This window comes from Antechinus flavipes, chromosome X (genome assembly GCF_016432865.1).
Source record: "Antechinus flavipes isolate AdamAnt ecotype Samford, QLD, Australia chromosome X, AdamAnt_v2, whole genome shotgun sequence".
Taxonomy (NCBI): Eukaryota; Metazoa; Chordata; class Mammalia; order Dasyuromorphia; family Dasyuridae; genus Antechinus; species Antechinus flavipes.
This window is the reverse complement of record NC_067404.1, coordinates 17,188,600-17,201,774: the sequence shown is the minus strand read 5'-3', so window position 1 is coordinate 17,201,774 and position 13,175 is coordinate 17,188,600. Positions and strand designations below refer to the sequence as shown.

At 37.1% G+C, this 13,175-nt stretch overlaps 1 protein-coding gene across 3 annotated transcripts in view; it reads left to right on the top strand.

The window, feature by feature from the left end:
* The window catches only part of RNF128 (ring finger protein 128), a 123,762-nt gene that overhangs the window by 97,894 nt on the left and 12,693 nt on the right, over positions 1-13,175 (top strand). For all 3 annotated transcript variants that reach the window (XM_051968803.1, XM_051968804.1, XM_051968805.1), the window contains exons 3-4: positions 10,737-10,808; positions 13,053-13,135. In XM_051968803.1, coding sequence (XP_051824763.1) covers positions 10,737-10,808; positions 13,053-13,135 — 155 coding nt within the window. The remainder of the gene's footprint in view (positions 1-10,736; positions 10,809-13,052; positions 13,136-13,175) is intronic.

Sequence of the window (13,175 nt, the reverse complement as noted above, 5' to 3'; positions counted from 1 at the left end):
CTTTCTTTCTCTCCTTGATAAGAGATCTAATAAGGAAGGTTTTCCAAATTATATTTTTCACTGAAGAAATTGGATTAGAGCTCTGTAAAACTAGGTGACAGCTGTAATGAAGAAGTTTAAAAGCTACAAGCTTTAAAAAGCTTCCTTTATCTACTTTATGTTGTGTGTGTGTGTGTGACATGACATTTAAACCATAATGATAATGTCTAATTTTCTGTGGCATTTCTTAAGTGTCTACTGCATACTCAGAGAATTTGGGATGGGAGTCAGGGCACTTGGCTTCAGAACCAAAAGAATGACCTTAATGAATCACTCTTCTCTGTGCTTGTTGCCTCATATGAAATAAGAGACAATGCCCTCCCTGCCTCTCTTATCAAGTTTGTTGTGAAGATAAAAGTAGACTATTGATGAAAGTCTCTATTTTTTTCAGAGCCCTATATATTCATTCTACTTTTCTTAGTTTTTTAGTTTGTGTGTTTGGCTTGGGGAGGGGAGGGTTATAACCCACAATTTTTTCATCCCAATTCCTTTCCATTGGCCAAAATGTAGGCTAAATATCATTATTCAAAGTATAGGCACATAGACTTTAAATGTAGGTGTTCTCTTTTTTTAACTAAGTTTTTTAGCATTATAATTTGGACTGTGTTTAAAGAAGACTATCTCTTTAGCACTGTTCAAATTTGTGAGGGTCAGTTTGGGCTCACAGGCCCTGAATATCAGAAACAAGAAAAGAAATCAGGCTAGACAGATTTGATCAAATTTGTGACGGTCAAATTTTGCTTACAGGCAATATTGCTTGCCCTGAATTTTGGAAACAAGAAAAGAAAATCAGGCTAGACAGATTTGATAAGGTAGATAGACCAGAGCAGCAGTCCTCAGAGGTCTAGTGTACCTCAAAATGTATAGAACTTAAATGGGCAATCATATGCTCCTGCTTAAGCTTCCTGACTCTCCTATAGTGTTCCTGCATTCTTCATGGTAAAGAATAACAAAAACAAAAAAGAAAGCAAAAAAGTTTGAGAACCAATGGACTAGAGAAATAGCAATGGAAAATTACTTCCAAAAAAAAATTACTTCCTTCTGAGAAGTGAAAAATGGGGATGTTAGTGGCAACAGAATCTGTGGGATGCCGTTGAATCAAGGTCCAAGTGGCCACTTTAACCAGAGAAGATTAGAACTAGGGCTTAGGTGAAAAGGATTTGCTTTATAAATGGTCAAGACCAATGCAAAAAAAGAGCTCTTGATTAAAATGAAAAATGAAACCTATCTATACTATTCACCTAAATCTATGAATATCTATATTATACACCTTTAGTTTACCAAATCTTTATGAGAAGCCCTGACTGAAAGCTCCCTGAAGCTTCTGGCTGGTTATATCAGTATCAAAAAGGAGAAAGAACACTTGATTTAGCAGGTTGAAGACAATGTCCTTGTCTTCACTTGCCATTGTGTCTTTATTCTATCTATTCATCACATAGGAAGAGAGAAGAGACTTAAAGTTTAAAAAGTGGAGAACCAGAAATTCTGAAACTGGTATCTTTGGGGCAAAATCATTTACCTGGCTTATAGTTTCATTCAGAGATAAAAATTGAAATGTGTATGGAGTGCTTATCATAAGCTTGAATGGAAGTTCTGACAGAGCGACCCAAGACCTTGGACCAGGAAAAGGAGGCAAAGACTTAAGTCTAAGGGCATTATTAGCTTTCTGGGAGTAGCTGATATTTTCTTTTAAAGGGCTTGGCACCTGAAGTTAGACTCTCCTACTTGGCAGGGAGGGACCTCATAATCAAGACTCTGAGGGAACCACAGAGGAAAACTCCTCCTCTGGGGAGGCTTTAGCAGTGTGTAGCAAGTAGTGCCCCAAGGACACCTGTCCTGCCAAGTACCATCCGGTGGAGACCTGAGACCCATCCAACAGAAGTTATGCAGTGATATCATAGCGCAGTGTCACATGTTGTCCCTCCATACATGGCCTTTGGCTAGATGTGTTCCCAATCTGTGTGCCTTTCCATATGTATTCTATCCATGTGTCCTCCCTTCCCAGTGGAGCTGTGTTTGTATAATAATTTGCCCCAGGTTTATAAGGCAAATATTTTGTTGATACTTTTCTTGCTGTGCCTTTTCATTCAGGGCCCTTGCTCTAAACTCATTGTACCCTCTAACTATTATAGGTAAATGCAATCGGATCCTGGCCTATAGTTTTTTTTAGAAACTGAAGAATGTTTGGGGTTTTTTCTTAAATTTTTTCTTAAGTTTTTTATTTATAAAGCATATGCTTGTGTAATTTGTTGAACACTGATCTTTGCAAAGCTTTCTGTTCCAAATTTTCCCCTCCTTCTCCCCTACCCCCTACCCTATCTGGCAGGTAGTCTAATACATGTTAAATATGTTGAAATACATGTTAGATCCAATATATGTACACATATTTATAGTTATCTTGTTGCACAAGAAAAATCAGATCAAGAAAGAAGAAAAAGAAAAACTGAGAAAGAAAACAAACTGCAAGAAACAACAATAGAAAGAGTGAGAATGCTATGTTGTGTTCCACACTCAGTTCCCACAGTCCTCTCTCTGGTTGTAGATGGCTCTCTATATCACTGAACAATTGGAACTGGTTTGAATCATCTCATTGCTGGAGATGGCCATGTCCATCAGAGTTGATCATCATATAGTCTTGTTGCAGTGTATGATCTCCTGGTTCTGCTCATTTCATTCAGCATCAGTTCACGTTAAGTATCTCCAGGCCTCTATGAAATCATCCTGCTGCTGGTCATTTCTTACCAAACAATAATATTCCATAACATCCATATACCATAATTTATTCAGCCATACTCCAATTGATGGGCATCCACTCAGTTTCCAGTTTCTGGCCACTACAAAGAGGGCTGCCACAAACATTTTTGCAATGTGGATCCCTTTCCCTTCTTTAAGATCTCTTTGGGATATAAACCCAGGAGTAACACTGCTGGATCAAAAGGCATGCATATTTTGATAAGTTTTTGAGCATAGTTCCAAACTGGTCTCCAGATTGCTTAGATCCGTTCACAGTTCCACCAACAGTGCATCAGTGTCCCAGTTTTCCCACATCCCCTCCAACATTCATCTTTTCCTGTCATCTTAGCCAATCTGACAGGTGTATAGTGGTATCTCAGAGTTGTCTTTATTTGCATTTCTCTGATCAATAGTGATTTGGAGCACCTTTTCGTGTGGCTACAAATAGTTTCAATTTCTTCATCTGAAAATAGTCTATTCGTGTCTTTTTGACCATTTATCAATTGGAGAATGGCTTGAATTCTTATAAATTTGTGTCAATTCTCTCTATATATTTTAGAAATGAGGCCTTTATCAGATCCTTTGGATGTAAAAATGTTTTTCCAGAGACTGAAGAATGTTTTAAAAGAAATACAGTTTCATAACTTTCCAATAATCCAGTCACTTAACCTACTTTAATCTTTCAGTACCAAAAGCTCCAGGAGAATCTACCTAAACAAATAGGTGAGGCCAGTGAGTAAATAGAATGTAAGTTGTATAAACAGTCACTTTCAAAGCCTAGTAACCAGAAGTTTTAAGAAGTATTGAAAATACTTAGACTAATTAGTGACAGACTTCAACATTCCCCCTCCAATAGTATTTTGGCTACTTGATCCTCATTTTTCTCCAATGAGGATTGATTTCCTGCTATCTCCCCCATAAAAATATGTTTGTTTTTTAATGAAATGATGTTTGTTTTTTAATGAAAAAAATGAAAATTAAAAAAAAAATCAAATATTTCCTTCTCTGTTATTTTCCCCCAAGCTTGTACTAAGGGGAAAAGGTGGCACATTTCCCTTAAACCGAAATCAGATGCCATCTAAAGGTAAAACTCCCAACTGGTTGGGAAATGTGCGTAATGAGCAAACAGGCAGTTTAATCTCTGTCTCCTCCCCTTTGCATGTTGTCAGACATGTTTTCCTCGTTTACATTTTTACCTTTGCACATTCAATTCAACCAAGTTCCGGCTGCTTAGTTGGGCAGCCAAGTTGACAGAAGTTCATCCTGCCTTGCACACGGCTCAGATCCAACGAGCCTTCGGTGTGTGATTTCTAGAAGTTTAGGGCACAGTGGGACAATCGGACAATTCTGCTTCTAAACAATATGACCTCTAACCCACTCAGCCTTGGGCTGGCAGTGTCCCAGCTCTATCACTGTGGAACTTCGGTGAAAATAAAATCACTTTGGTGATTTTCCTCAGTGCCTCAGTTTCCTGATTTAGAAAATTAGCAAGTTCAGCCTTATTTCTGAGGTCCCCTCCAACTCTAAAATTCTATGATATTTCCCAGATAATTTTATTGAGTTAAGAGTGTGACCAAGGTTCAGGAGTCCATGAGTTTTATTTCTATATTTTTGGCAGAGAAAGCACTTTTAATATTAATGACTAGTTATATAAAAAAATTACCTTTAACTTGTATAGTAGAAGGGAATGTTTTGACAGGAATTGGAACAAATTATAGTAGGTACTTATTACTGAGCAGGACTGAATTTCCAGATCTTCTTTCATATGTTAAGAACAACTTGATATATGAAGAATTAAAAATGATACTAATAAGATTTTCTTGATACCTGGTCTGAAGTCAAAGAAACTATCCAAAAGTTCCTTTCTTTGCTTCCCTTCCCTCTTTACAATGAATGGAACAGTGGGGGAAAAAAAGACGGAATGGGATCAGTTCTGATCATTGATCTTTGAGATGGTTTGCTCTCATTTATCTCTGCCCTAAGGTATACTCTTTCACCAAACCTCAGCTGCAAAGGAGCCTAGAAGCCATCTAGGTGAAACCTCAGCATGGACAAGGATTCTTTCTACTATATACCTGATGAGCTTTTATCCAAGCTTTGCTTGAAGACCTCCAGAGAGAAGGAAGTTAAATACTTCCAAAACCAATCCATCCTAATTGTTAGAAAAGCTCTGATCTTGTTTTGATTTCAATCTCTGTCTCTCTGTCTCTCTCTCTCTCTCTTTTCACACACATACTTTGATCCTGAACTACTGTCTGATCTCTTTGGCGTCCTAAGATACCTTGAGTTACCAGAGAATCACCATTCTTCAGGGCTACCGGCTCCAAATTGAATTGTTCAGAAACTTTCCCTGAGTCAGGTCCAAGTATACTGTCCCTGCTGCTTCCACTCTTAGTTCTGCCCTCCATGGCCAAGCAGAGCAGCTAACCCCTTTTCCTTGCAACTGCCTACTAAATGCTTGAAGACAATTCTCCACAGTTTTCACTGGATGAATATTCTAGGATTTTCTTGTGAAGGATCTGTAATTTCCTTAGCATGGAAACCTTCCAGCATGGGAACAACAAAACAGTGATTTTTCTATTAAATCCTAGAGAGTTACTTGACATAAGTATGGGTCCAATGACTTGCCTAAGGTTAAACAAGTAGTGTCAGAGATAAGGCTTGAACCCAGGTCTTCTTGACTTAACCCCCAACTCATTCACTGCACAAAACTGCCTCTAGTAGAAGAAGATCAGTATTAGGAAGACAGCCTTTGTTTCAGGGAAAAGATTAGATTGGTAAAAGCACAACTATATAATCATTTTTTTCCCCTCCTTTTTCTATTCTGGACCTAGGCTGAACAACAGCCATTCTTTATCCACTTGTTTTTTCCTGTGTGGATAGTTAGGCTAAACTTTTACGAGCTATTATAGACCTTCATAAGGCTCTGAAATATTCTAACGCTTGATGTAATCAGCACAGAGTCATTCACAAACAACATCTCAAGCACCTTATCATCTGTAGGGAGTTCTTCTTCCATTTCAAAGTCCTATTTCATTTTACCACAAGTCTCCAAAGAAGCAAATATTTCAGATCACCCAAAAGGTAATAGACGTGGCAGACATGATTACTAGCATTTTACTAGCAGCTGTGTAGAAGAAGTGATAAGATATCAAGAGAACAAGGTACAACTGAAAGAACAGGAGGGCCAGTCATGTGAGAGCAAGGGTTAACCAATGGCTAGCCGGCAGCGCTCGATTGGTATCTATCCCAGGTTGAAATTTGGACAAAGGATCTCAGCATATCAAGTGAATCCCCTGTGGGGAGGATTCTGGGAAGATATGGCAAGACTTGTCTGGAATGAGAAAGTTTTGATGGATTGTGATCTCTGCCAGATCAGTGAAATGATGGAGACACCACAGTGATCAGTGAGCCGACGTGTACTTATTAACCTTTATTGCTATATGCCAGGTAATGTATCACTGTCTCAATTCATCGAGTTCTTCTTTTCAACTGTTGTCTAGCCATGTCTCCACATTTTATACTTATATAATTTAGGAAGTCAATTTTTTTTAAACTGAGATATAAAACTTCCTATTGAATCTTTACTAAAGTTCATCTTAGTCATTTTGATCCAACACTCTAACCCAGGGGGCTGGCAAGCCGAAAATCATTTCTAAAATATTTTAAACTAAGATTTTATTGAATCTAGAAATTTCAAAATCATTCCTGGTTTCTGGGCTATACAAAAATAGGCAAGAGGTTGGGCTTTTGGCTTTTGGTCATCGTTTAATGACCCCTCTTCTAGCCTTTGGAGATTTTTTGATTCTTTCTATCCTCTGACATATCAGCTATCCCTTCTAGCTTTGCATTTTTTGAGCTTAGAACCTAGAAAGTTCTTTAAAAAATGCTTGCTAATCCATTAATACCTCCATCTCAGTCATTGGTAGAAATATTGACTAGCACAAGACTAAGTACAGATCCTTGGATCGCTTTACTAAAGACCTCTTTTCAGTTGGATACCAAGTCATTAAGGACTATTCTTTAGGTCCGGCTACTTAAATAATCTTAAATTCACCTAGCCTATATCTAAAGTTCTATCATTTCTACAAGAGTAACATAAGTTTCTCTTTAAAATAATTAGCCAACATGTATGTTAATAGTGTTTTTTAAAAGTTTACAGAGCACCTTAATATTCATTTTCTCATTTGCTCTTTACTACATTATGAAATAGGTCCTACTGATATTATTATACCCTTTTGTGATGAAGGAGATAGAATCCGAGATTGGAGTCAGGAGTTCAAAGCCTACTTCATACACACACACACACACACACACACACACACACACACACACACACACAGGCACGTCATGTGAACCCCGGGCAAATTTACATCCCTGTTCTTAGCCTCATCTTACTCATATGGGAATAATGGGGATAATAATATATACCAGGGCAGCTAGTTGGTGCAGTGGATAGAGCATCAGCCTAAAGTCAGGAGGACCTGAGTTCAAATCTGGCCTCAGACACTTAATACTTCCCGGCTATGTGACCTTGGGCAAGTTACTTAACCCCAATGGCTGCTGCAAAAATCATCATCATAAATGCCTCCCAGGATAGTTGTAAGGATCAAACAAGATAGTATATATAAAGTATGTCCTAGAAATGCTGGCTGTTATAAGTTAAAATTAGATGACTTGCCCATGATTACTCAGTGTTAAATGTTAGACTTAAGCAGCTCTTTCTGCCAGGCCGAGGACTCTTTCTATTCTGCTATACTTCTACATAACATGTCCCCAAAGTCTTAGTGCAGCCTTAAGCTTGATTAGTTTAATAACCTGTCAAATCTTAAGGATTTTAGACCACTTGGTATATCAGATGTAGGGAACCTTTTTTCTGCCCAGGGCCATTTGGATATTAGTAGCATCATTGAAGGTTTATACAAAATTATCAACTTAAAGAACTTAATCAGTGTGAGGTGGTTATACTTGGCGTTCACCTCATCATTGCCTGTGGTTGCCTTAGCAAATGATTTCACGGGCTTTGTGTGGCCCATGGGTTGGATGTTTCCCACCGTTACTGTATGCGAAAGCCAGTGAAATGTAGCATCATTGTAAATGAAAGTGAAGTTAGAACTGGAACACTTTTATTCTTGTTGTCTGTGCCAGTGAGGGATACCCCACCCCCATAAATAACATAACTCTCATGCCCAGCTTCAAATGCTTGTGTCACAAACCATTTCCCCTTCTGTTTGGTAGCATTTGAGAAGGAAAAACAGCAGGAAGGAGGATAGTTACCTGAAGGTCATTTAAGCTTGGTAATCTTGATGCTGCCCTACATCTGTTGGGCATATCACATGAGAATTGAAGCCCAAGAGGGGATAGATGTGGATTGTGTCAATGCTGGGCCTGTTTACACTTGCCAGTGCTTGATCCAAATTTTTAATGAAAACCTAACAAAAAAATGCAAGGAGTTTACCGTGTTGGAAATTCTATTTGTTAGACTATGGTCCCATGCTACCTTGTATGACTAAGTTCATCATTGGGTTCCTGGCATCTAAATAAAACAATTTAAAACTTACTAAAGCAGATGTTCAGGTAATGGGGAAAAATTCATGTACCTAAACAGAAGATTGATATTTGCCGCCACATAACTATATCCACAAAGCTCATGAGACTAGGAGAAATCTATTACGTTAGCGCTAGATGAAGTTATTGACGGAAGAAAACACTGAGTCATATAATTATAGAGCAAGAAGGAACCTTAGAGATCATCTACAGTTGTCCAAGTAAGGAAAATGAGACCCAACAACTTACTGAAAGTCACGAGTTAATGGGTAAATTTGCCACAGAAATTAGGTCTTCCGACTGCCCTGAGCCTAATATCCTTTTTGCCACAATCAGTCGAGTTCCCTTAGCTTTCCAGTGCATGTTTTAGGAACAAAGGGAAAATGGATTTGAGCCCTGATTCCCTCTTCCTAGTTGGTGATGGTCTTTTTTTTTCCATTTTCCTACTCATTCCCCAAATATTTATTGAGTACTTTCTCTGTGCCAGGACCTATGCTACTCACTGGGATGCAAAGTCAAAAACAGGTCCCTGACCCCAAGTCAACTTGTTGCTTTTAATCCTTCATTCTCAAAGAAAATCAATGACATCACGGGTTGAATTGGATTTAAGTGAGGCAAAGATGGGAAAAGTCAGTCAGCCTCATTTTCTCCTCCAGAGCACTTGAGCCAAACATCAAAGGAAGCCAGGGTTTCTAAGGGATGAATGAAGACCAAGTAAATTCCAGGCACGGAGGACAGCCAGTACAAAAGTATAAAAATGGGAGATGAAGATCACATATGAGGAGGAAGAGGAGCAAGTGGATCAGTTTGGCTGGCAATTTGTGAGCCTGAAGGCATAAGAAGCTTAGAAAGTTAGGCTTCTTCTTCCATCAGATCTCCCATAGAATTTAATTATGTAACTTGGCAATGGACTTAACATTTACTATCTGGTATAGCTCTCTCTGTTGATGTCTTTTCTCCCTAAGACTAATTCTCTCTAAATACACGAACCATATTTTATGTCTCTTTTGCATCTCCCCCAACACAAAGCAAAGTATTCTATACGCAGTGGAACACTTCGTATTTGCTGTAGCATTTATCTCACTTGGAAATGGGTATATTTCAAGTCAATGAGTTCTTAAAGTCTCTTCTTTGTAGCCTTGTTTAAACTTAACTCTGTTACAGCTCAGTGAATTGCATGGACAGTTAATCATATATGGAGACACTATAGGGAATAACATCTGAGTTTGAACTTTGTTTTTGTGTCAAAAGACAGTCAAATCACATGTGATATAGAATACTTTACAGAAAAATATTTTAGTAACATGAAACCTGCCCAGTGAGATGTATTAAAAGTTGATCGTTGTGCTAAAGAACTTTAGCTCGAGGGTACTGAAATGCATCTTATTTGTTAACTTCCACATTTCAGGTGGCAAATTTGAACAACTATTATTTTAGCATACTGAAATTCTTCAAAACCTTTGTTAGGTTGGAATGGTGCCAGATATATAGGGAAAATGCTGGCTCCCCACATCACCAGGGACAGTCAGAAAAGGCACCATTGAGTAGAGGTTAGAGACCTTCTAGCAATTGCTATATATTTTTCTTTTTTAAATTTAATATCTTATTTTTCCCAATTACATGTAAACACAATTTTAGCATTCATATTTCAAAACAAATGTGCATCCTTCTTTTAAAATATGGTAGCTGAACTCAAAAATATTTTTTAATGGCTGCCATATTTTAAAACAGGGAAGCATATTTCTAAAAGATTTCCATACAAAAAGTAAAAAAAAAAAATCCAACACTTTTTGCAATTGGTATTTAAATAAGATGCACAATGACATAGTGGCTGGTTTTGAGTCTTGCCTGTGACACATAGTGACTTTATGACCCTGAGCAAATCTAGTCTCTGAGTGCCTCAAGACGCATCTCTTAGATCCCAGCTTCATAATGTGGGGGTCTCAAAATTATGATTTATTATCAGTAAATGTTTGATTTAAATACCTATTTTATATACCTATATACTCATGTATTTTACATACCTATATACTTATGTAAAAATTTCTGAGGCAAAAAGGTGTCATGAGTGGAAAAAGTTTAAGAAGCCCTATCTTAGACTAGACTTGCTTTTATTTGTGTCAGTGGAGGGAGTCTTTCCACAATGAAGAAATTCCCTTCCCCCCCCTTTCCCCCCAAAAAAAAGAAAAGAAAAAACTGTAAATTTTAGTTTTTTATTTAGCTTGGAAATTTACTGGATTCAACAATATCACTTCCCAAAGATAATGGATATAAATAAAAACTTTCTTGGGCTAACTGAGATCTTTTACCTAAGAAAAAAATAACTTTCTTTAATGAATCTCGAGTAGTATTTATCATTTATCTTACATCTCATTTCTGTAGAAAAACTCATTTTTATATAATATGTTTTGTAACAGAGACAACTAAAAGCGGATGCTAAAAGAGCTATTGGGAAACTTCAGCTGCGGGCTCTGAAACATGGAGACAAGGTACTTGGAATGCTTTGAATTGCCATTGTTGTTTAAAGCACTGAAACAAGTTACATTTTCTACCAAAGCATCTTCTCCTGTGATTTTTATAAATCCTTCATATTTCTTGGGAGACCACCTAGAGTAATGGATAGAGCCAACCCAGAAGTTAGGAAGCCCTAGGTTTAAGTTCTCTCCTTTGTATGGTACTAATTGTGTAACCATGGAGAAATCACTTAACTTCTCAGTGCTTCTGGCTCTTCTTTTAGTCATTGGTTTTTATTGGTAGAAGGAGTTACCACACCAGGAGTTCCCCACACCCTTGTTCACAACAGTGAACTCCAAAACAAAAGTATATCCTCATTTCCTTGATGTCTAAGTGGTAGAACTTGGATGGCAACTTTTCAGGGGGAAAACTAGCAAGTCTTAAGCCAAGACTGATTAACAAAAAAGTTCTCCATTAGAAATTTAGGTAGAATGTCTATAAAAAGATATTTTATGGAGTACAATTCATATTAAAAGATCAAGGGAAGTTTTAAAATCAGTGCCAAATGTTGCTTTAGTTGTTATCTCTTTGACCAAATGGTCATGCCTTTTGAAAATTGACTAGATAGAGAGATAGATATAGATATAAAAATGGATATCATACTTCTTACCTTCTCGATGGGTAAGGGAAATGGTGGAAGGAGGGAAGGAATTTAAAGCTGAAATTAAAAGTGAAAAAGAAAAATTTTTTAAATTACCCATCTAGTTGGAACTTGTAAATTAGACAGTCCCTTGGGAATGTTTTCTTCTATTATGTTTCCCTTTCCCAGAAGAAATCTGTTATACCAGTTATATTCTGATTTTACCATATAATTTGGATTTTTAAAAATCAAAGTTGTACAATCAAGGTCAGAGAACTTGAGAAAATAATAAAAATTCATTTGAAGAAACAAAAGGTCCAAATTCTTAAGTAAGAAAAAGGAGTAAAAGTAAGAATGAAGAGGATTTGGTATGTCTGACCTTGATTAAAAAGAACAAATGCAGATTAATAGACAAATAAGACCCAGAAACTACCAAAATAATGCAATGTCCAGTAAACCTAAGAATACAAGTAGTTTACTTGGGAAAGAACTCTTAGGAAATCTGTAAAGCAGTTTATCCAAAAATTTGGTCCAGTCAAAGTCTCATAATATACCCCAAAAATGCTCTAAATAGATATGTGATCTCAGTATCCAAGTTCATGTCATAAACAATATTTAAAAATAGCTTTTAAAACTATGATTAGGGAAAAATTATTAACAAAGCAAGAGATATATAGGTGATCATAAAAAGAAAATTAGACAGTTTTTATTACATACTCAAAAAAGCTGTAGCAAAAACAAAATCATTACATCTTTGGGGAAAACACCTTTTCATCAAACCACTATCATAAGATATTGATGCAAATATATAAGGCCACCATCAATTCCTTATTGGTCATCAAAGGAGATAAACAGTTTAGCAGAAGAAGTGCAAACTATCAGTTAGTATATTAAAAAAATGCTATAAATCACTAATAATAAGAAAAGCAATAGAAAACCATTGAGAGCTGTGATAAAGAAGTGACTAGATTGTTCATACACTATTGGGTCCTAGACTCAAAGGAGGTCAAAAACAGAGGGAGGGGGGCACTTGGGTGGTGTTGCAGTGGATAGCACACCAATCCTGGAATCAGGAGAACCCGAGTTAAAATCCAGCTTCAAACACTTACTATCTGACCTTGAGCTTAACCTTGATTACCTCCAGAAAAACAGAGTGAAAGGCATAGTATATACATGCACACACATAGACACACAAACACGCACAGTCATGTTAACATTTTTGGTAGTAGTCACTCAAAAAAATGGGTGTTCATTGTTTGAGGAATGAATTAACAAACTCCGGTATTGGTGTTGAAAGAAATGACAAAGAATTCAAAGAAACTTTGGGGAAGCTTTGTTTGAATTAAGGCAAAGTAAAATAAGCAAAACTCTGAGAACAATAAGCGTGCTGACCATAATAATGGAGAGAAAAACAACTGGGACTTCAGAATTCAGATCAGTGTGATCACTAACCTAATATTGACCCTGGAGGACTGATGATGAACAGCGTTTTTTCTGGGTCTCCACCCACTCCAAAGACATACATGGTCAGTGTGTCATTTGAGTTTTGGGGGATGAGTAGATTTAGGAAATGATAGTGATGATTTTTCAAAAGAAAAAACACTTTTAAAGATAATAAACATCTATACATTTGCTCTAGGAAACTGGACCCGATGGAGACAGCTGTGCTGTGTGCATTGAAATATTTAGACCAAATGATATCGTGCGCATATTAACATGCAAGTAAGTCTGATTTCCTTTTGTATCCTGGATAATGATTCTT